Source organism: Drosophila navojoa, chromosome X (genome assembly GCF_054131105.1).
Source record: "Drosophila navojoa isolate 15081-1374.11 chromosome X, UAZ_NAV_1.0, whole genome shotgun sequence".
Lineage (NCBI taxonomy): Eukaryota > Metazoa > Arthropoda > Insecta > Diptera > Drosophilidae > Drosophila > Drosophila navojoa.
In genome coordinates, this window is record NC_142895.1 from 18,280,720 (window position 1) to 18,305,311 (window position 24,592).

General features: G+C 41.3%; 4 protein-coding genes across 4 annotated transcripts; 1 reads left to right on the forward strand and 3 right to left on the reverse strand.

Annotated features, from left to right (window-relative positions):
* Positions 1–1,133: 1,133 nt before the first annotated feature.
* On the reverse strand, positions 1,134–6,076 carry LOC115565058 (uncharacterized). The gene is made up of 3 exons (XM_030390023.2): positions 5,704–6,076; positions 3,341–3,702; positions 1,134–2,008 (listed from the first exon to the last, which is right to left on the reverse strand). The coding sequence occupies exons 1-3, from the start codon at positions 5,704–5,706 to the stop codon at positions 1,270–1,272; spliced, it is 1,104 nt and encodes a 367-aa protein (XP_030245883.1). The 5' UTR covers positions 5,707–6,076; the 3' UTR covers positions 1,134–1,269.
* A 2,992-nt stretch (positions 6,077–9,068) lies between these two features.
* Positions 9,069–11,156, reverse strand: LOC108657954 (uncharacterized). Its single transcript, XM_018110615.3, has 2 exons — positions 11,001–11,156; positions 9,069–10,042 (listed from the first exon to the last, which is right to left on the reverse strand). The coding sequence occupies exon 2, from the start codon at positions 10,040–10,042 to the stop codon at positions 9,176–9,178; it is 867 nt and encodes a 288-aa protein (XP_017966104.1). The 5' UTR covers positions 11,001–11,156; the 3' UTR covers positions 9,069–9,175.
* Positions 11,157–13,224: 2,068 nt separating this feature from the next.
* LOC115565059 (uncharacterized) lies at positions 13,225–14,170 on the reverse strand. Its single transcript, XM_030390024.2, has one exon. It carries the CDS (start codon positions 13,921–13,923, stop codon positions 13,348–13,350), a length of 576 nt encoding a protein of 191 aa, XP_030245884.1. The 5' UTR covers positions 13,924–14,170; the 3' UTR covers positions 13,225–13,347.
* Positions 14,171–22,016: 7,846 nt separating this feature from the next.
* Positions 22,017–24,270, forward strand: LOC115565158 (uncharacterized). The gene has a single exon (XM_030390163.2). The coding sequence runs from the start codon at positions 22,099–22,101 to the stop codon at positions 23,893–23,895; it is 1,797 nt and encodes a 598-aa protein (XP_030246023.2). The 5' UTR covers positions 22,017–22,098; the 3' UTR covers positions 23,896–24,270.
* The last annotated feature ends 322 nt before the right edge of the window (positions 24,271–24,592 follow it).

The window sequence follows — 24,592 nt, forward strand, 5'->3', positions numbered from 1 at the left end:
CAGTATCCTGTTTTTTTTTTAACTTACTTGTGGCATATCACCCCACTTCTCAAATGGGAACATATTCGCAATATTTATGCATTCTTTTATATTTACTTGTTTCCTTTTTTATTAGCAATCTGTCTTATACTAAACCATAAGCAAATGTATTTTTTGTACAATATGCTTAATTTATTTATTAGAAAAAATTTAAATTTGCACTAAAGAATTAATCACTGACAAATGGAGTCTTCGGTTTGTCTGCTTCATTAAATCTCGATAATTTAACTACAGACCACATGATGCGAACAGATCTGTCTCAGTTTTCGATTTCATTCCATTGCATTCCATTCGACTTATGTAGTTAGTGAAGCAATGCAGTCCTCTCACACGTACTTACATACATTATTGGAGCTCTATACAATTCTTACAAGCACATGTGTTTCTATTTTATTTTAAATATATTTATTATGAGCTAACAGAACATAATTTTACTCATTATCGGCTTTGAATTTCATTTACAATCACTAATATAGATACATATATGACAAAGACACAGTAACTGAGAAACTAAGACAAAAAAAAAAAAAAAATAAATAAAAATAAAACTAAAAAATTAATAATATATAAAATATAAAACAACAAGACCTCTTGGTGTATATAATTAATAAACAAGCAAATATATATGAATATATGACTACCAACGTTACTTATCATATGTCATATGCACTCTAATTTGATATTTTATATATCGCAACGAATGTGAAGAAGGGAGAAGACAAGATTTTGTAATTGCCAACAAAATTTCAATTTATAATAGAAAAAAAAAAAAAAAACTAAAATGCAAAAATTAAAATAAAATAATATAAATGGATACAAAAGCAAACTGCACTCAATATGGAGATTTGGAATCGGAATCTACGAAATCGCATAATACATATGTATCATACGTATCATAGGCAACGCTGACTTGGCGAAAACGTGCCCTTGATGGGAGATATAATAGATGATGAATCAACAATATACGACGATAAGCTGCAATCTGTCCTCCCATTCAATCATGTATTTTTGGCGGCATTTATTTAAAATAACTTCGTTAACAGAGTCCACCAAGTGCATCAAAATAAATATATATAACAATTTCTACATCTATATTAAAATATTAACAAAATTTCATTGAGCTTCACTGAATAAATAATACAAACATATATTATAACAAATAAGAAATTTAAAAAAAAAATTAGATTTATACATAGTTGATATACATATGCATTCGCTAAGTAGTATAAACTAATGCGGCGCCAGCTGCTTGTCCAGGGACTTCTTGACAATGCGGCTGCGCTCCGGCACCGTCTCTGGCTGGGAGTCGCGCTTGAAGACTCGCTGGATGGGCACAGCGTAGGCCAGCGTGTGGCTCGGGAATGGCCGCGGCGTCTGGTGCTGTTGGACCAGACGCAGCACCTCCCAGCTGGGTATGTAGGAGTCCAGCAGCGACTTGGAGTCACGTCCGGCGAACAGATCCGGGGTCAGATCTGGCTGCGATGGCCGGAAGGGCTTCGAGTAGCTGGCTGCGTACCCAGACGCTGGCCGCCTCGTCGTAATGCTGACAAAGCTGGGCGGATAGGGCAGCGGAATGCGGGTGCCGGGCGCATAATTGCGCTGGCCCACGGGGGCATAGGCGAACTGCTTGGACTGCGGCAGCAGCAGCGGCAGCGCCACTGGGCCGCCATGGGAACTGAGGCTGGGACGCAGTGACGGTGCTGGCAGGTGGTGGTGGTGGTGCTGCTGCTGCTGCTGCTGCAAGAAAGCGTAGGGCGGTCGCAGCGGACGTGGTACGGGTCTGGGTATGGGGCGTGGCAGCACTGTGGTGGTGGGAGCTGGCAGCGCATTGCCATTCAGATATTGCACGCCATTTAGCTGAAGCTGCAGGTCCAGATCAAAGGGCACAATGGGTTGTAGAAATCGCGTTTGCGTCTTTGTTGCGGCTGTTGTTGTTGGCGTTGCTGCCGTCGACGCTGACGTAGATGAGCTGCGATCGAGAGGGAGAGATAGAGAGAGAATGTGTGTGTGTGAGAGAGTGAGCGAGATGTGACTTAACGAGCCGCGTTTATCTAATCTCTGCTACTTATTATGGCAATCGATGCTGCCATTTGTCGGAAGCCAACGCCGGCTGCAGTCGTGAGTGAAACTGACCGTTTCAACACCCACCCACAGGCCAAGAGCTATCTATCGCAGATTGGCCCCAGCACTGGATGCGCTCCAGGGCTGCCTGCACTCGCCTAAATGTGTCTTTAAGGGCATTCGATTAACACTGCAATTTTCGCTCATTTTCAGCCAATTCGCCAATTCAATTGACAAACAGGCAATTTGGCTGCCGACAAGAGCTGGAAAACCACAATTCACTGAGCACTTGTGAGTGTGCCTGTGTGTATGTGTTTTTTCATCCAAAGTATCTGAGGGTCTGGTCTTGTTAATGTTGTGGTTTTCTTGAACTCACAAACCACTTTCAATATCTAATAAAAGAACTATATATTATTGTATATGGTCTCCAGCATTTGGTAAAGTATGTATGCTGCCCGGCGGATGCTTAAATCAACATTTCCGCGCTTAAATAGAGTCTGTTAAAGTATTTCACACTTCGCCTACTCATAAAGCAAGAGAGGCCCCACTCATCTGCTAAAACTCGAAAAATACTGGTTAGATTGGGAAATCTTTTATATTTTTATGTCGAATTTTTAAAAATTTTATGAATGAGATTAACAGTTATATCTTTATTGATCTTTATTGATTTTAGTCTACTAAGAATTTATCTAAAATTTATAAAAAATTTTATGAACTGATTTATATTATTCTCTATAAATTTTGTATCTAAAATTTAGTTATCTCATAATTATCTTCTTGCTATCACCCATATTTATTCTGTATTTACACGTTTACTTTGATCATTATTCTATCATCTATATTCAAAATTGAATTCATTCAAAATTTAATTGGCATTAGCCTGATATCTGCCCTATATTGACTTCATATCTAAAAGTTTCTTAGGGTTAATCTGATTTCTATGATTTATATTGATATAGAATGCTTCCATTTCTATTATAAAACTACCAATCAAAACAGAAATCCAGTTTTTAGCTTTCCAAACAAAATTAGCAATTGAAGCAAACATTTCCCTTTGCAAAAATGTCAAACTGAAAACTTTTCTCTGTAAGAGCTTAAAGCTTTCAGGTGTACCCACTAAAGTACACGTTTAAAAAGCTTCGAAGTGTTGCAGTCTTGGCTTGTATGGCTTGTGTCTGCACTTGAGCTTCGCCCCAAGTCACAAGCCAAAAGCTTTTAAGCTCTCCATCTGCATACTTACATTGCATTGCCATCTTTCAGCAGCAGATAGCCACCTGAGAGCTGGTCGGGCAATGCGTAGCCAGCACTCAGCTGCTGATGCTGCTGCTGCAGCTGGCGCAGACGCTCCACCTGCTCCAGCTTGGCGGCGTCGCGGATGTAGCTGGGTGGCACACTGGCCGCCACGCTGGGATGCCACTCGTAGTGCGTGGGCAGCAGTGGCAGACGATTGAGATCGAGCCGCTGCTCCTGCTCGCGCTCCAGATCCTCGAGACTCAGCTGAAGTGGCGTGCTGTCATCGTCGTAGCCATGTGGTGGGCGCTGCAGCGCTGCTTGAGTCGCGGTCACCACAGCCAGCAGAGCCCAGAGCAAAGCTAGTTGTCTCTGTGGAGGCAAAGTAAAGAAGATGTTGAACTGGCCAGTTTTAGCAAGCGAATGGAATGACGCAGGTGTACGCAGTTTGTGTTTATTGTTACTATTGCTGAATGCTAACTAATTGCTTGGCTTTGGAATCGGCGGTGAAAGGTTTACGCTTTGCTAGCTGCCTTTCGCTGAAATGTGGCCAGTGCCACGCCTACCTGCGACCAGTGATGCATTTGATTGGGATTTGAGATCGGCCGGCTTGACGAATAATAATAGTAATACATTAACTGTGAAATTGGCAACACACAGGCTGCTATTATAGGTGGGGGTGGCCAGCCAGCCAGACAGCCAGCTAGTTGGCCAGACGAGCAGCTGGCCAAACGGCACAAGGCCATGTCGAGAGCCACTGATAAGCAGCGCCTTTCTAAATCGCTGGTCCAAACTAACGGCCATTTGTCACGAAGCACTCAAACGCATAGCCAACTCGAAGCGGCCCCGATTGCAACATTCCTGCTGCATTCAACGTGAGACGGTCTCAAATTGAACCGAAAACTGCACTCGTCTCGCCAGCCAAAAATTGCAGTTTTGTGCAATACCCAATGATGCCACATTCAAAAAATAATAAAAAAGAAGGCAAAAGATCGTTAAAAAAAAATAAAGTAACAAAAAAATCCGTTCAAAAGTCTTTGAGAAACTAGTTGCAATTTTTGGCCAAGCGGCTGCACAGCATTCGCCGTGGCGCTCGCAGCCAGTTGGAGCTGTCAGTGCCATCGTGAGAATTATCATAGATGCGTGCGCCAGTTTGGCGCTGCTCTCTAATTATTTTGCTGGCCACAGTGGCTGGTAATGATCGCTCGCAGGTCACATGCCCGGCGCTGCGAATGCAAATGCAGCTTGATTGATGACAGCTCGGCTAATGGATCTGATGGACTGCCAATTGTCAGCGCTAAAGTGCGTAATTTGCGCGCCTTTGTTTGGCCCGCAGCAAAAAAGAAACCACAATAAAACAAAAAAATCTCAGCAAAATCAAAAGACTTAAAAGACAAACTCGCGCCTGCCAAGAACAGCTCTGAGTGCCCTGAGGGCCCTGGCCATCAATCATACTTCTGTGTCATTCACTGATGTCAACCTCTACGCTGGGCGGTCCAAGAGCGTCAGATTGTTGCAGTCGAAGGCGAATAGCTCTATGCTCAGACAATGAATGAATTTTGCTCTTAACTTTAGGAATCACCGCAAATTGGAGGTTGTCTATAATGACTTTTGATGTACTAATAGTTAGCCTGGTTTTGTGTGGTCTTCCTAAGTAATGGCTAATATGATGTTCTCAACTGTTTGATAGTGCAATAATTGGTCTCTGAAAGCAAAGGTGCTGACACCAAAGACCAGTGCTAAAATCTTAGATATAAGGCTGCAAGTAGCTAATTGTCTAGGCCTTAAAGTTTACTTCGGGAATATCTGTTAAATTATAAAAACCCACTCTGAGTTGTCTTTGGCTCTGTTCAAATCTAATGCAATAAAAATCTTGATATAATAATCTTATAGTTACATGAACTATATTAACATATGAGCTGAAAGAAACTACTCTCAACATAGGAACAGTTCAATGAATGTACATTAAATGCTGAGTATTAATATGAATATGTAAGCTGAATGGAGGAATGTGTTCATTATTTACGTAAGCAATAGGGATATATATCAATTATTCATGCAGCTAATTTATATATAGGTCAGCGAAGACAAAGAAGATTTGGAATCTCATGCCTCAGGGAATAGCTCTATGAACGTACATAAAGTCCTTTATCACTTTTACATTCAGTAGTTATGAATAAACATATACATATGTAAGATAACTCTGAAATCTCCCACCTCAAGTAACAGCTCTATCTGCATACCGTTAAGTCATCATACTTCATTTAAACAAAAACTTCCTGTCAATATTTACTAACTCAATACTCAGTCTAAGCTTTATCTTCTTTTTCGGGTCACTTCAGCAAACCTTTCGAGCTTCAGCTCTTTACGCACCATTTCAGCACTTTGCACGATTCGAGCTGCTAGATTTTTGGCAAGTCTTTGGCCTTATTTAGCGCACAGTCGTAAAAGAAACGCGACCAATCACTTTGGTTATGCTTTAAAGCGGATGTTCCTTAACAACCAAAATTAAATTTCCAACGCACAGCCGACATTCGCGATGTAACCAGAGAGAGTGAGAGAGAGAGAGAGAATGAAACAAAACAGCACAAACAAAAAACACAAACAAAAAATAAATAAACAAATGCGGCGCAATTTGAAACGAAACCGAAACCAAACAACGTAGCGTAGCAATTGCGACTGCGACAGAGCGAAGCGTTAACGGTGCGTTTTATACCAAGAGCCAACTTGGCTAACACAGAAATAGCCGTGCAGTTCTGCAGGCATGGCCAAAGCCCAACAAGTGGACGCATTGTTGCTGCTCGGGCCAGCACAGCGACAGAAAGAGAGAGAGAGAGGGACAGACAGACAGAGAGAGATAGAGAGAGAGGCAGATACAAAATGAGATAGAGAGAGAGAGAGAGAGGGCAATAAACGTTTAGCAATGCAGATGGGAGTCAGTCGAAGGATTGCAGCTGTAACTGAGCCAAGTGAGCCAAGCCCACGAATGCGAAACAAAAGGCGGCTAAGAGCGCCAAGTGCGCGCAATTAATTGAAATGGAAAGTGCGGGCAAGCACAGCCACCGCTCGGAAATTTAAAATTGAAATCATTTCAAACATTGAACACCGCCCCAAACTTCAACACACAAAAAATAAAAATAGACAACAGCAACAATATGCAAAGTCAAGCCATCAAAGCTAATTTACGCATTTAAAAGTGTTATAACAGCCACAGCCAACATACCACCTCCCCCCCCACTCTCCCCCAAAGCAATCTCCCCTTTCACCAACCCTGCACCTGCTCTGCGACAGAGCAACGAGAGCATCTCGAACATGACCATTAATTGAACCATATTCAAGTAGTTTTCTAGTTTCTTCTGCTGCTGCTTCTTCTTCTTCTGCTTGGTATTAGTTGTGTTGTTGTTGTTGTTGTTGTTGTTGTTGTTAACCATTCACTTCCGCCACGAGGCGCAGGCAAAGGCAATCGCCGTCGTAGCAAGTGTGCCTAATCAGTTCCATCCATATCCAGAGCAGAGCCAACAAATTCCATTACGCTGGCCCCACAAGACGCACTGGGCACGCCGTGGGGCGTCGTCAACGCCATTAGAGCAGCTCGAAAGTAAATTGTAGCAGCATATGTACATCGATGTGCTGCATTCGATAATCGGCAGTTTCGGGTATGGCCAGAGATGTTGTACACTAAAACTGTACCTGCCTTATCGAGCAGGTGTGTTGGCAGAACTGAGTTATCGCTGATTGCCAAAGATATTTCGTGAAGCGAATAAGATGTTATTTGAATATAGTAAAAGTATATATATATATATATATTCACATATAAATCTTAGTATATTATCTATATTATTAATTTATGTCCTCAATTGCAATAGAAGAATGATAATGTATATACAGTAGAATCCGGTTATAACGACTGCGCTTATAGCATCTGTACGGTTATAGCCACAAAAATTCTGGTCCCCAGACAAACTTTTATGAGCAAACTTATAACGATGGTCACTTGAGTGTCGTTATAACCAAATTCCACTGTATAATAATACAAATAATAATAGTAATAATAATATATAATAATAATAATAATAATAATAATATTAATAATAATAATAATAATAATAATAATAATAATAATAATAATAATAATAATAATAATAATAATAATAATAATAATAATAATAATAATAATAATAATAATAATAATAATAATAATAATAATAATAATAATAATAATAATAATAATAATAATAATAATAATATTAATATTAATAATAATATAAAATAATAATATATAATAATATTGATAAATATGTATAATTACTTTAACTATGTATGCAAATGTATGACGGCTTAAACCAGGGGTAAAATATCAACAATATAATTAAGACTTGATTGAATAAGATTATGCAGTATTAGATAGTATATTACATATATGTATGTAATCCACATCATTATATTACTCTTCATACATTTATTACGTATAAAAATTGTTCACATTTAATGTTTTTCCTCATCTGACTTAAAGAGTTTATATATCTATATACTAAATAAAATAAAACACATAAAATAAAATTCTATATCTATATATGTACATACTACTACACATGTATATATATTTTCATATATTTTATTCACATGCCAATTTATATTATCCGCCCTGTCCAAAGATTTTGACTTTCATGCAATGAGCATTAGAGAAGATTAATAAAAAGTTCTCGCCCCACTTTAAACTTTTTTATAGCTTTATGTATACATATACACTTTTATTAAAATGAATATAGAGATATTTGAACATAAATATCGATAATAAATTTTCAATATTAATTTTAGTAATCAGAGCCATTGTAAGAGTATTCAGTAGCTGTGTGTTGGAACTGCTTGGAAATGCCTGTCGGCACTCGGCCACATAATGCCGCAAGTGAAAGAAGGTCGGTTCGATCGCTATAATTGATCGCAAGATGGAGTGGTAATGAAAGCCTCTCGCAAGGGCCGAGCTCCAGACAAATGAATTTGTCAAAATGCGACAATTAGACGCTTGAGTGCAAGTATTGGCTCGACTGGGACTGGGACTGGGAGTACGATTTGGAACGCTTGGGGCATCTGGCTGACTGGCTGACTGACGCAACTTCAAGGTTGACAACGTAATGACTGCTGACACACGTGTGTTTATATGTGTGTGTGTATACAAGAGCATGTTAACAATTCGACTGTTCCGGGCGGGCGTGAAATTTGTTGTTTTACTTTCACTGACCAAAAAAAAAACAGCCCAGAGACAATGGAAATTCATTCTGTCTGGCTATTGGGCCGTTAGCTATTACCTGTTAGCTGTTAGCTGTTAACTGTTGCCTGTTGACGACCTTGCTCCGAGTCATCTCAGTTTGTTTGTTTACTCTGTTGGGCCTATAAGCAAGTCGGGCATGTTGTAATAGACTCTGTAATATTTATAATGTTGCATTAATGCCTGGATGAGTCGGACTATGTAAATGTAACAATGTGAGCTTTGAAATAGTCGAGTCTCTGTTATGGTATTCGCTAGGAGTGAATGGAATTCTGAAATCAACAAAAGGAGCACTTGAACTAAGCTATTTATATTCCAAACGAATCAATTAGTGATTACTTGAATCTTAAATTTGTAGTGAATACTATTAATTTATATAAAATGTTGCCTGGTTAAAGAAAGCTTATATCTATATAATATGTATTCATAGCTCAGCAATGACAACACAAATTCACTCCGCATTTTATTTATTTGAATTTTTATAATAACAAATAACAAGTCAAAGTCAAGTATAACAATATTGATAAAAAAAAAAAACAAAAAAACAAATGACTTAAGCAACAAACTCGAATCAGCCAACTATGTCCTAGTTCTCATGTACAGCTGTGGATGGGATGTTGCGCCCGTGGGCGTGCCACTGTGAGCAGCTCCTGCCGCTGGCAGATACTCATTCATATTCAGGCTAAATGCGGGCGGAAAGTTCTTCTCCTTTGCCTCGCGATTGATGCGATAGCTGCTGCGATAGGCGGCCACCGGGGAGATGGCGCTGGCGTAGCCCTGCAGGCCGGCGGCTGAGTAGTGCAGGCCCGTGACGCCAGTGTTGCCAGGCAGCGGACTGAGCTGCACGCTGCGCGCACCATAATCGGGCGTGGCGGCCACGTTGGGCGTCAGCGCGGGCACCGGCGGCTGCACGCCGGCCGAGGCCGCCGACGTCAGGTACGGACTGATGGGCACGATGATGGGGCGCGTCGGTATCAGCTGCAGATACTGCACGGTGCCGCTGCCATCCTGCAGCGACTGCGCCGGCAGATACTGCATCAGCATGGGCGTGCTGGGCAGATTGGCAATGGTGGGGCTGTCGCCCAGGCTGACGCTCTGCATGGGCGAGAAGTTCGTCTCCATTTCGGGCAGCTTGTAGGAGGGCTTAAAGCCGGCCTCTGTCTGCGGTTGCGGCTGTGCCTGGGCGGTGTTTATGCTGTCGTAGTTGGTGGCAAAAGCAGTCAGAGAGTTCAAATGCGCATCCTGGCCATTTGAGCTGAGTTGTTGTTGCTGTTGCTGCTGCTGTTGCTGTTGTTGTTGTTGCTGCTGCTGCACTTGAACACTATTGGCGGACTTGCCCGATTTGTTGGCTATCTCAGGGCTCGACACGGGCAGAGCGTGCAGCAAAGGCAGCACGAGCAGCTGCACTAGCAGCAACACGCAATGGAATCTTCCTAGGCACAGCATCTGAAATGTGAAAGAGTTTAGCGAGTGTAACGGCAAATACGGATTAATGAGCTGGTTAACAAGAGGTGACAGATATTGGGACTGCGTAGGAGGCAACCGCTGTGATATTATATAATACATTTTGTGTATAACAAATGTGTATACAAGTTTTATATATGTATGTGTATGTAATGCTGTGTTAATTAACCAGATTCAAGTTCCACTAAAATTAGCTTAGATAGAAAGCGGATCTACAACATTCTAAAAGAATTCTGAGCCATTTGTGATTCGGCTTTGCCAACTGAAACTGAGGAAACTTTTAATTTGGCATTACTGGAGGAAGCCAAAACGAATCTATTGATAATAAATATATGACTGATTTCAGATAAATTTTTCAATCCCCCTTAAAATGTATACGCCCCATAAAATCAATTAATATTATTACGATAATTTCTGCCAACAAAACTGCTTCATTGTGAGCAAAACGCTTGGCCAAATATGGTTAATTCATTAATTTGGTAATAGTTCACAAAGAGAAAGGGAGAGTGAGATAGAGAGATAGAGATGTGAACTGGGAGAGAGATAGATAGAGAGAGGGAGAGAGAGAGAGGGCATCGTTTGTTTTGTTGATTAATAATTTTTGTTTCATGTCCAAGCTGGCAGACTGCAACGCCCAATGGTAATTAGGTAGCCTGTTCTGTTTAAGCATTTTGGCCAGGTTAATTGCCACACAAATGGCATAAACACAAGCCACCGAAAATTACTTAACCGAATTCCATGAATGGATGGGCGTAACAATCTTATTTAAAGTTCACTTTCACTGCGCGCTACCTTGTTGCTGTTTGCTTTTCTATTTCATTTAATTTGTGGCCTCACAGCGATTATGCTCATTCATAAACGAGCAAAGATTTGTTTGAAAACACTGGTAAAACAAAAATGAGCAACAAAAATAAATAAAATATAGCAGTAAATGCTTCACCTCTGCTATGATTTAAGATTTGCTGTGACACTCGCTGGCGCGCGTTTTTCGATGGGAGACACAATGAAATTGTATTGGATGTTGGCCAAACACTTGCACTTCTGCTGGCTGCAGCCCACGACTGTCAGGCGACGCGGTTTGATTAACGTCACGGACGGCGACGAGGCTGCTTATATAGCCCGAGCCAGGCGTCAGCTGGGGACAGGCGAGCCACCGGGCGCGCGGTGGGAGGAAGCTGCCAATTTTCCTCAATCGCCATTAAAAGCCGTTTAACTGTAGCATGCCACATGCTGCAGCCAAAAGCCGTTTGCTACTCGCTCACGAGCCGTTGCATGCGTGCAAATCAAAACATTATCACAGCAGCCCATTCTGTGCGCATTGTTGCATGTGCAGCCTAGCTCAGTTTAAGTCGTGCTCAAGTCAAGTTCAAGTTTAGCGCGCCAACTGGGCATGCTCTCTGCAGACATTCCACAGCGTTCAAAATGTGTTGGAGTTAATTTATGAGAAAATAATGGACATAATAAATAATAAAATAATATATAAATAAATAAAATAATATATAAATAAAATATATAAAATGAAAATAATGTTTATACATATACAGATATACACATAAATATATATTCATATAATATAAAATATTATTTATACAGATATACATATAAGAATATTCATCTCACAATCTCATCGCAGCAAAACACTTGCCATAAATCCTTATTTATCCCCACACCTCACCAACACATTTGCAGGGTATCTGGCCGTTTGGCATGCTCGTCTGCTACATTCTGACTGCTTTTGAGTTTTGGTTCCGTCTTCCGAAACACGACGAGCAGAGAAGTGCAGCAGCCCACAATTAGGCGCTGGCTGCGGATGTTTTCCGCATTGCCTCCTGGCCATGATACGCTCAAACGGGTTTCTTTGTGGCAGCAGCCGAACACCGGTTGGCTCAAAGCTAAAGCCAGCAAAAGCAACCGAAATAGCTTTTCCCCACTTGGCTCACTTGCTGCTCAGCTATAGCAACAGCTATGCAGCCACGCAACAACAACAACAAAGCATGGCAAGGTCATATGAAAATTACATTAGCTTTTCAAGCTGCAGAAATTCTGAACTTGAATTTCGTCACTACATATAATCATTGAGTGTGGCTCAAAGCTAATGAATTGCGGCTAGCTAATTGTTATAATTCTCAATCGGACATCAGATGGTCGGCAAGTGTGTTAGTGAATCAGGTCTATCGACGTAAGGCTAAAATTTACTTCAGTTTGGAATAGATTACCGAATAACTATAATATATAGTTATTTAATATTTAATTGTAGTTTATTAATTTCACAATATACTAAGTATATATAAGTGACCTATACTAGTGACCTGGTGGGTGTAGAAACCTTCTTAAAATACACTTTAACACTATAAATACGCTCGCACCTTTGCACTTGGCTTAAATAGGGTTGTACCTATGAATGTTATCCAGTTAGTGAACTATTATTGGCCAATAGTCTTTTTATTGGCTGTGCCCTGAATTTGTCTTGAATGGCAAATCGTATAATCAATGTGCAGATCGTGAAAGAGAACCTAAACGCGACTGTGAGCTAAGACTCGATTAATCGGACTGCAATCGCTGATAATCTGTCTATCTCTCTGTCTATCTCTCTCTCTATATCTCTATCTTTCTATCTCTCTCTCTATCTCCCTCTCTATCTCCCTTTCACTGTTTCTCTTTCTTAGTCTCCTTCTCTTTCTTCTTCCTCTCTCTCTCTTTCTGTCTCTCTCTCTATCTCCCTCTCCCTCTCAATCTCCCTCTCACTGTTTCTCTTTCTAAGTCTCCCTCTCTTTCTTCTGCCTCTCTCTCTCTCTCTCTCTCTCTCTCTCACTCTCATCTCAAAGGCCCACAACTTGATTTCGTAGCGTGATTTTATATGTTTGAGAGGTTCTTATATTTTGTTTATCAAGCCGCTTCGATTGCTTCCTACTCTACTCCAGGATTGAAAGCCATTTACTCTCTGACTCACAAGCCGATTTTTATATACTTTCCTTACAAAAACTTTATAGCTAAAGTCCATTACTGGCAATAAGGTATATTAATGGAGTCCATTCAATACACATCTTAGCTCTTCAAAGAATATTATAGATAGCCACTCTCAGCTCTATAAGGAATAAATAGTATAGATAGTGAATCTCTGCTTTTTATAGAAGAGTATAAATGGAAACTTTGTTCGCACGCTTTATTAAATTTCTTGTACAGTTTCGGTTTCACAATCCGGGAGTGCGGTTAGCCAAGTAGCTGGATCCAACTCTGGGCACACTTATTTGCATGTCTATTGCCAGAACAGAAGTGATACGCCTAGATCAGCTGGCAAAGCTCTGCACGCTGTCATGGCATTGAATCGCAGTGCTGCGCCGTAGGCTCGACGGGCCGAAGGCCAAGTGACAAATATTGCTTTTGACGGAACGTGAGACGTTCGCCTGCCAGTTGTTGTAGTCGAGGCGCAGTCGGGCAGGCAGCGCGGTGGCCCACACCGTCAACCAGAGCAGACAGGCACCGATGATGCTGGTGGTGATGCCCAGCAGCCAGTACTCGCAGTTCTCGAAGGTGCACTCCTCGGTGACTAGCTGCTGCAGTATGCCGATGATTGCACAGTGGCAGAGCGCTTCGATGCGACACCACAGCTTGATCAGCATCAGGTCCAGCGTCAGCAGGCAGATGCCCATCTCGAGGGTGAGGCGGCACAGAGACGAACAGTTGCGGCACCAGTGCGGAAATATGCGCACCACCTGCAGTACGGCCCCAATGCTCGCCACGAACAGCCAGCTGCCGAGTAGGGGCGCCGGGGAGCAGCGGGCCAGCAGAAAGTAATACGAGATGCCCATGACCGAGTGCAGCAGTATGGCCATGGCTAGTGCTGAGAACGAGAGTCGTTCCATAACTGAACGGATTTCTGAATGGATCTTGATACGACGTCGACACCACTCTCTCTTTCTCTCTCTCTCTCTCACTCTATCGATCTATCTCCTCCTCTGTCACTCTCTATGCGTCTGTCTGCGTCTGCGTCTGTGTGAGTTGGGGGCTAACTCCTTGAATTTGTTTTGAATTTTGTTTGAGCTTGCCACATGTTAAACTATTTACACATCAAAAAACATTTTCCCATCAAACACGTCCAACTGGCTTCAAAATCAAGGCATTGTTTTTCCTCATTTCGTTCGCTGTGATTAGTCGACTGTTTACTTTCATTTTTATGCCGTGGCTGCCCCACGTTGCATACTTTGCACTATATCCGCAAATATTTTACTGTGCCTGCAAAAACATGTTTACATTAAAGTTGACAATCTCCAAGACGATTGATTGATTTGCCTATGGAGGCGAAGGAGAGCGAGGCCAGAGAGCGAAAGCTGCCAAATATGAGAGACAGAATTGGCAAAGGTGACCATAGCTGACAAAAATTGCAGACTGAATTCAAGGGATGACCAAACCAGAATGGATTCGCTCCCTAAAGCGGAACCATATGAAGGTAGAGTAAACCTCTTTTTTCGCTTCGCACTTTCTTCTTTAAGCTGCTTATTGCCTGAAGAATATATTAAATAAATTTTATAATACATACAGCATAGAACCAATATTAAAAGGGTATATAATGTAGGGAAAATATTTCAATATACTCTATAATACAATATTTGCATATTGCTAATTGCATACTTTGCGGCATTTGCGTTAATGGCCAAAACTGTCCAAGCCCAAAGCAGATAATTACCTGAACATGAATTCTTATCTGGAAGTCTATCAGCTGGACAGACATAGACACTGCACGACAAATGAGCAGCACACGATATGCCGGGCACTTGCAATGTCTAGAGATAGGCTAGATAGATAACAAAGATATCAGAAGCTGGAGGCATGGCTAATAATAGCAATAACTGGAAGGAAATGGCGGCTGCATTGTGTTCGTTTAATTGCGAGCCATAAATATTATATTGCCCCCAATTACAGCTGACTGCAAATCGCATTTTAATTGTTGCAACCAGCAGCGGCTGCAACAGCCACGTAATAAATGGCAACCTGATACGTTAAGGCTTTTGGTCAAATGAAATTTTCAGTGGCTCAGTTGCTGTCAAGTAATTCGTCAAGATGCTTTGTGCTGCCCTCCCATCCGACTGCAGCGCCATCTAGTTAACTGTTTGTCTGTCTATCTGACGGTCTGTCTGTCTGTCGGTTTGATTGTCTGACTGACTGTCTGTCTGTCTGTCTGTCTGTCCTCCTTGGGTGCCTTTTATGTCAACTGCATTTTTCACTGCTGTTGCCGTATTTCTTGTTGTGCATCTTCTTCTTTTTTTGTACTGGTTTAAGCCACTTAATGGATTTATTTCCTTCTTCTTTTTTTTTTGGCTAAGATGCGGGCGCTGAAGTTGAAAGCGCTATTCACGCACAGTTTTCTTGCAGCTTCCATTCACAAAGACTTGCAATTCATCAAATCTCGTTAGCCTCGGCTTTTATAGAATATCTTCAGATGCTGCTTTTGCTATTATTTTCGGGTTTTTACTTCTTGGGCGAGCACTTTATTCAAGTGAAAAGACGCCACGCCCAGTAGCAACAGCAGCAGCACTAGCAGCTGTGGGGCGTGGCACTAAATACATGTGTCTCCCCCCCACTGAGTGTGTGTGTGTGTGTGTTTCTAAGGCGAGTGCAGCTGCACTGCATGCTTCGACTTCCTTGTTAAAGCTAAGGGGCGTGGCTTAAGGTATTCATCTTTCGCGCAGCCATCTAACCGACAGCTGAAATGCACTCTAACAAATGTGCTTCGAATAGCTCCGATATCAATTTGTGGCCATAAACGAGCTATATACGAAAAGCGAAGGCAGTTCCGTGTGGGATTGATGAATCTGGGCAGGCAGGATAATGCGATGGGTCGCAATTATTAGATTTGAGCTGGCTTATTATTTATATTATATAATCATGGTCATCACAATATCGTAAAGCTGTTCCCATAGCCAAATTATTTATGTAAATATTACCAAACTTGGTAATTGTAAACGGAAAGCGGCAAAGCCGACGCTTCTCCCCATCGATCGGCATCGATCGAAATGAAATCACAATCAGCATAAATTCGTTCCCAGCAACATGCAGCGCCCACATATAAACATTTGCTCCCAGCAACATGCATCACCCGAACAGTTGCAAACATTCTGTTAGAGCTCACTGTATTATTCAATAGACACACAATTGTTAGTCTTAAGCTACGGTTCGTTGCTGTTGGCATATGTCGCGGCATTTATTCGACTCATAACATTTTAGGTGGTATTTACTTATAAGATTTGATTTGGCATAAAGGAATTCTTTCGTAATTTTGTTCTATTTTATTTTATTTGTATAAGACTTTTATTATTATACATATTTATATGATTTGAGGTGGTATATATAAGACCTGATTTGGTATAAGGAATGTTTGTTTAGTTTATTTTATTCCATTACATTTTTATTAATATTTATTTTTTTTTTTAATTTATTCTATTTTATTTTTATTTTATTTTTTTTTTCGTTAAATATTTTATTGTAGCCCCAGGCATATTATTTTGGTATTTTATATTATGTTTTTTATTTTTATTTTATTTTTTTGTTGTTATTATTTTAAATTTAAAAAAAAAAAATGGGCTGCGAGTTCTTTTATTGTGGCCCCAAGCCTATTATTTATAGGACCTGATTTGGTATTTTAGTTTCCTTTATTAAATTTTTCATGTTATTATTTTTTATATTTAAAAACATTCTTTTTTATGAGTTCCTTTATTGTATCTCGAAGCTTATTATTTATAAGACCTGATTTGGTATTTTATTTCATTTTTCGTTGTTCTTTTTTAAACATTTTTAAATTTAATTTTTATTGTTTTTTTTTTTTTTTTTTTTTTTGTATTAATTTTTTTTTTTTTCTTTTTAGTTATTTTATTGTAGCCCCATTATCATCCAGTTGAACTCAGCTGCAATCAACTCTATGCAAGCCTTAGTCAGGAGCTTTTCAGTCTAAAGTAAAGTTTTCTTGGCACTTCTGTTAGATCGATCGAGGAGTGGCACGCCTCCTTGCTGGCAGCAAGCTTGAAGTAATCCACTTCGTTTGCTAATTCCAACTGCTGCCAGATGGCCACTCATTTGGGTAAAAGGCAAACAGTGCGCACCCAAAGTGCATTCAATTAACAATTTTCTGGCTGCGAGTGGTGCTAAAGTTTCGGCCCAGTGCGTGGATAGCGTTTTGTGGCAGGCATTTAATCAAAAACTTGCAGCCCAAGTGCCAGGCAAGTTTTTCGGCCAAGTTTGCCACAGCAGCGCTGGCAAAACTTCTCAGATTGTGACGTCTAGCAAAGTCAAATCGTGCTCTGCCGCTCACATGCTGGCAGCAATCAGTCTGACTTTAGCCAAGCACGAGAAAAAAGAGCGCCAGCTGAGCTCGGCTCACGGCACAGCGAACACTCGATGCTCTCGCAACGGGCCATAGAATTCAGTCTGTTTTTTGGTAAGCTACTTCATATCTCTCGTATTCTCGAGACGATCCACAAATCGGTTTGAATGACTGGAGACAAAAGGCGCATTAGCTCGCGCTCCTCAATGCTAAGCAGCTAAGGCGCAAATTCCATAATATTCCGTGCAAGAGTGTATAAACAGATGGAGACTTGGCCATGGCCAATGCCATGAACTGAATGCAGTAAATTGCCTGACTGCAAATTCAAAGCGTGCCCAGACTCTGGCCCACCTCTGGCCCGCCTCTGCTCTGTCTACCTGCCCTTTGCGCCCGCATGCTGTAAAGTTGGCCCTGCCACTTGGCCAGCATTCGAATGAAAGAGGCAAAAATGCAGCAGCGCCATGCCATGCCATCCCATGGCATGCCACGCCCCGCTTCGCCCACTGTTTACGTAACACAGTCAACGGCAACATCCCTGCCATTTAGCAAAAGTAATTAAGCGTCGATGGCTTTCATTTGTGTTACTTTTCTGGGCAATTAAGGCAAAAAGTTTGCAGTTTTGCAGTGCGGCGTAAAATTTTCATAGTTAATTGTAGCCCATAAGCCCGAGCAGAATCAGCGACAGGGCCAGCGCCAGCTCCTGCCCAGGCTCAGTGCAGGCTATGATGTCGACGATGTCGAGGTGTGTGTGTCTGTGTGTGTGTGTGTGTGTGTGTGTGTGTGTGTGTGTGTGTGCATGTGCCAATGTTCGCGTCAATCGTCTGGGCATAAAACTTTTCCACTCTCTGGCAAGTGGCAAATGTTCTTGTTGTTGTTGTTGTTGCTGTTGCTCCACGTATTTTCCATGGCACTAAAATCGATTGTGTGGCTGTTTTTAATGGCGCCGCAGCTCATCAGCAGCCACAGTCACAGCCACAGCCACAGGTGTCTACGGCACGATCTTACAATACCCGCACCACACTGTCAAAATGTTTATTGCTTTAATATAATCGGAATGCCGTTTGATTGCCATTAAAATAGAGCGTATTAGCTTTGCTAGTACTGTAGTCGAGGCATCCACTCACTGATCGATCATATTGCAGATAGCGTTGCCTCTAAGGTCAGCCTACTCCAGTTCTACATTTAATTAAATATATTGATTGGCAGCTGCACGGCAATTAGTGGCATCGTTATCTTTTCGCAGGAAGATAGATAAGCAATGCAAAGAAACAAACTGTAATATGCTCCGTTACTCACACACACACACACACACACGCATACTCACAGAGAGAGAGAGACGATTTCTAGCTAACATTAGCTGTAACCACAACTATGCTGCTGAAGTGGCACATTGAGGTGACCAGGCCAAAGTCAATGTAAGCCCTGTTGAAATTCCCCCATTTCTTTGGCGTAATTTACATTGCATTTAAGCGATTACCGCATCATTTCGAGAGTAACTTAAGTTTGCTCGCTTGCTTGCCAACCGTATCCGTAGCCGTATCCGGGGCATACGGCCACAGGCAGCAACAGAGAGAGAGAAATAGAGAGAGAGAGAGACAGCTACAGCACCTAGATTCGTGGCAGCGTTAACAATTCGCCCACTTGCCGCACCCACGCCCAGCCCTGATGAGTTCTCAACCCTTCGCACGGGCCGCGCGATACGCAAAAAATGTTTCTCATTAAAAAGTTGTTGCACAATTTTATTATCCTGCCGCTGTCGCCGCTGTCTCCGGCGTGGACCGTGGTCGCTTTACAGGTATGCCGCCATTGTCGCTAGCCCCGGTGACAATGTCAATAAAGCAAACTTCGGACCTCGCAAAAAACGTTAATCCCAAGCGCAAACGCTGCCCCGTCCCACCCCACAGCAGCAGCAGCAGCAGGAGCGGCAGCGGCAGCGACATCATCAAATTATTTTTAAATTACTTGTAAAAATAGGGCAGCGAAAAGTTATAATAGCACAAAGAACACAAGAAATAAAAGCAGTGCCACAGGCGTGCACCGACTCGCAAATACCCTGTAGACAGTCAAGGCAGAAAACTAAAATTCAATTATCAGAGTTGCATATTTCATATTCTTTTAGTTGATATTAATAATAATAGTTATTAAAGGAAAAACGGTTCAGCAGGTAGCCTCATTATATGATATAATATTATGACATAACATTATTATTAAAATTTAATTTAATTTTTGACTTCATTTAAACTGAATCTAAGCCTGATTCAAGCAAAATTTTCGCAATTTCTTTAATGAATGAAAATGTAGGAATTATTGTATATAAAGTTGGTATTTAAAGTCGAATTCATAAATTAAACTAATTCCGCATTCAAATTTGATTTGAAAGCACTTGTATTTTTTATGCATATTTTTTTCGCTTGTGTAAATTGAAAATTCGTAAATTAAAAATTCAATCATAGCTTCACAGATTTTTGCCAACACTTTAAACGCCATTAATATTGGTTATTTAACACGGAACATAGAAAAGGAACTAACTAGAAGAAGTCGCCTTCTATGAGGTTCCGTTGCTTCATATTTTTAATAACATTATCGGATCCCTCCGCTTATCAGCACTTTAAACGTATCGAGGGCATACCGTAGGTATAGCAAAGGCGAAGGGAAATAGCTCAGGGATCTATCTTTTTAGAGACTGTGAGAACAAAATGTTGAATTGCTTGAACTGAATCAAAATATAAAAGCCGATTGCTGGATAAGAGTTATCTTATCAAGCCCAATGACCAAATATTCCCAATTGAGCATAGAACGTAATATTTAAAGCTAATCGAAAATCATTAAATGATTGACTGATATTCCGTAGATAAGTGAGTGAGAGAGAACATTGAATTCGATCCACTACAGTTGTCTGGTCATCCGCTGTATGGAAGACCACTCCAAAACTGTCTCTCTATCTATCTATAGGAGTGTTACACACACAATGTGCTTCAAATACACACATTTGAAAGCAATGCCATGTTCTTACTAATGCAGTTACATATTTTAATGATGCACTGGAAAAAGTTTTTGCTCCTTTCATTGGCCCTTGGAGACACCACAACGAGGTCACGCCTAATTGAATACAGCACGGGCAAGAGCATTTCTCCCTTCACGCATATCGCTAATTAATTAAATGCTAATAATAATAATACTGCATTATCTATTAACTGCGTCAGCTGTGCACTGAAATTCGTTGCTGTTGCTGCTGGCTCTGGAGTAGGGCATTGCGCACTGTTCATTTGGCAATTAGTGCTTGATCGATGTGATCGATAGATTGTCAAGTTCCAGATAAGTTGAAATTTTCAACACACGAACCAGACTTATCAAACATTGTAAATGCGGCTCACACCAAAAAATTTGATTGAAATACATATAATATATATTATAATTGTATTTATTTTTATCATCAATTGTTTATTTTTGTCGAATGTGTTGTTTATGTTTATTCATTTCGAAGCAGGGCAAGCATGTTATATAATAGTCTTAAAAAGTCTACAAATAAAATGAACATAATTTGTATTGAATTGAAAATTTGCTTGAATGAAAAAAAAAAAAAAATCTAATAATATTGTTAATTTATTATTTTTCGTATTTTAAGACTTTACAAAATATTTATATTATTTTATATTCATTTTCTAATTTTATTGTTAACACATATATATTTTTGTCAACAAATTTATAGAAACAACTAAACAAAAAAATTATATTTTTAAATAAAAAATAAAAAAAATGTTTGATTTAGATTTAAAGAAAAGAAAATATAAAATATTTTAAATTGGTTGAATATATACAGTATATAAGAGTGTGCGTAAAATATGTTTTTTACGAATTTAAAAGATTTAAATTAAACAAATACTTAATTTTTTATATATTTTTTATTTAAAAAATTAAAAGTTCTTATATGAAAATTGAAAAATAAGATATATATTTTATAAATATATATAGTATATATATATAAAATATTTTGAATTTTTTGAATGAATGTTTAAGTATAAATTTACTAAACAAATTCCAAAGTTATTAATAAAAAATAACTATTTTATATTTATCATATTTTTTATTTTTTAAATTAAAAACTTGAATTTTGAATGTTAATTGAAAACAATTTAAATAATAATTTCAAAAACTTAATAATATACATATGTAGTAGAAATATATCTAAATATATTCATAAATTTATAAAGATTAACTAGCCGAGTGGAGCGCTATTTAGTCTTCATTTAAAAGCTGGCCCTAGGCAAGCGTACTTCTTCTCGGCCTGAACTTCATTAAACTGCCCGAGGAGGTCAAGGGTAAAACCTTCATCATGCGCAAAGGGAGATACGCAGAGAATCTTGAAACAGTTGGCCTGAAGAAGACAATTATCTTTAATGATAGTTTGAAAAGCTGTTGCAGAAGCTGGCAACGAAACCTTGTGTGAGACACCTATCATTAGCCACGAATTACCAAGTTTCAATTAATATATTGTATTTCTCATATGTGTATTTGTGGAGAGTCCTTACTATTTGCCGAGTCATACGCGCATTTGTCATGCTGCAATTAGACTTTTGCTGAAACAGTCTAATTAGGCAGCACATTAGCACGGCAGTTAGCACAACGGTGATAAAAACTCGGGCAGGAAACGCTTCGGCACTTGGCTAAGTTCGTTGAGTTCGATAGATAAAGCGAACGAGTGTCGGGCTCGTCGGTCGGCGTTATGAATGCCACAATTAGTTTGGCCGCAATGACAACAAGAGGTAGAAGTAGTTTCGTCAAGCTGACGGTGCTGGCTGTGTCTCTCATATTCATGCTGCTGCTGCTGCTGACGACGCTGCATAGCACGAATGTGAGCCCGCGGAGGCAGCTGCCACAGAAAGTGGAACGGGTGCAACCACCGAAGCCGTCGTCGGCTCTCGCCTCGCCCATCGAGGTGATCGAAGAGCCGTTCGATGAGGAGCTGGTTCGCCAGCTGGAATACGAGCTGCCCGAGGTGGACTATGGCTTCTGGACGCGCTACGCCAAGCCGCATAGATACCGCAAGAGTAGCACATGCGCCCAGTATCCGGATCCGCTGGAGCTGCAGCTCCACAACACCTACTGGCAGACGTTCATCAATGCGAACGTGACGTTCCGCCTTTACGCCGCCTACATGGACATGCGGCCGGGCCTCAAGCTGCCATTGGGCGTGGTGCGCATTCTGGCCACGGCGAATCAAATCAACGCCACGTTCCCGCCCACGCACTGCCAGCTGTGGTACGCCGGCCACAGGGAGCCGATTATGACGCGGGTCAGCGAGTACCTCAGCGTGTGGGTCTATGCCTGGGGCCATACGCCGCTGCTCAGCTACCCGCATCTGCTCAGCTGTCCCGTGCCCGAGCTGCCGCTCCAGCTGAAGGGCGCCACGCCGCGCGTAGTCTCCCTGGTCAGCAACAGGTGCGACCGCGCTGGCAACTCGCTGCGCGTCCACTACGATCGGGCTCCGGTCGCCAATACCACAGCCAAGCCGAAGGCCCCCTCCCGGGCGAAATCCAGCGCCACGCCCAGTGCAGCATCGGGCGGCGTCAAATTGAACTTTGGCGTTTGCGTCAAGGCCTTCGACTTCCCCTACGTGGATCTGTCGGCGCGTCTGATCGAGTGGTTCGAATTGCAGCGCCTGCTGGGCGCCTCGCGCATCTACGCCTACATCTACGATGTGCATCCGGCGGTGCAGCGGGTCCTGGACTACTATCAGCGCATCGAATTCCTCGAGCTGCGTCCCCTGACAATGGCCAACGGCATGCCGCGTCTGCGTCACTATCAGCACCAGCTGCTGCAGCACCGTCGCCTCATCAAGCGGCTCAACGAGCTGATACCCTACAACGACTGCTTCTACAGGAACATGTACCGGCACGACTATATGCTCAATGTGGACATCGACGAGGTGATCATGCCGTTGGGCACGCTCAACAGCTGGCAAGACGTTATCGACGCCGACGCGATCGAGACGAGGGCCAAGTGCCCGAACGGCCATGTCTCGCTGTGCTTCATCAATACGTACTTCATCAAGACGGTGCCCGAGGCGCTCAACCACGAGCAGCTGGAGGCCGACGAGCTCTATGTGCTGCAGCACACGCTGCGCCATCGCAACTATTCGCTGCCCAATCGGGCGACCAAGTGCTTTCACAACACTCGCTACTCGGTGACCCTGCACAATCACTTCACACTCAAGTGGCTGCCGGGCGGTTGCAGTCAGCACACCTTGAGCACTCAGCTGGCCCAGATGCAGCACTATCGCGAGCCGGACCTCAAGTACAACATGTCCGAGGTGGTGGAGGACCGCAGCGTTTGGAAGTATGCCAGTCAGCTGCGTACGGCCGTCGAGTATGCCTGGCTGCACCTGAACGATGTGCAGGAGCAGGTAGCCAACATGGACGAGGATCAGAACACGCTCGACGAGCTGCCGGAGCAGGAAACAGATCTGGAGCAGGCGCAAGAGCAGCACCAAGTGCTGGAGCAAACACACACCGCAAATTAACTGTTGATTCGAATAGTTTAAGTCCTCTATTTTTTTCCCCCTAGTAGTTACACACACACACAGGTCTGTCTAGCTCTGTGCCCGTACCGTTAGTTGCTCATATTTATTTTTGTAATAATCATAATCCAACGTATTTCTCTGAAATATACTCAGGCGCCTTAACAAATCGCACGATTAGCTGCCATGGACGGAGCTAGCCTGAACATGACTAGGAGTTGTGCAATATTTATTGAGAGCATGATGAGAGTGAGATAAATATCAAACTCTTCCAACGTCAGCTCTATTTCAAGGCTTCTTTGAAATACATACTTATTATTTATATATATGTATATACTTTATAATTAATGTACATAATACAGCTCAATCTAATGACAAGCCAAAGAAATATCTTTTATCTATCTGTTGCTATACTCATTCACACTGGAAAAAAAAAGTATAGTTGCTTTGTTATTCTTCTATAGGCAACCAGAGACTTGATATTTGTATATATATATATATACAGTGAGTAACATCAATATTCGATTTTTTCAACTTTTTTCCGGTTTATAAATAATTTTTGTCAATTATGTTAAATATTCTATAGTGATATATTCATCATTGGAAAGGCTATTTTTTATTTATAATTCAGCATTTAAACTTTTTTAATTTAATTTCAATTATATTTTATTATATATATAAATTTAATTATATAAATTTA

Coding starts and splice junctions, on each gene's coding strand:
- LOC115565058 (XM_030390023.2), bottom strand. Junction 2,009..3,340: donor CTGAAAGATGGCAATGCAAT/GTAAGTATGCAG, acceptor TCTCGATCGCAG/CTCATCTACGTCAGCGTCGA.
- LOC108657954 (XM_018110615.3), bottom strand. CDS start 10,042: ATGCTGTGCCTAGGAAGATTCCATTGCGTGTTGCTGCTAGTGCAGCTG.
- LOC115565059 (XM_030390024.2), bottom strand. CDS start 13,923: ATGGAACGACTCTCGTTCTCAGCACTAGCCATGGCCATACTGCTGCAC.
- LOC115565158 (XM_030390163.2), top strand. CDS start 22,099: ATGAATGCCACAATTAGTTTGGCCGCAATGACAACAAGAGGTAGAAGT.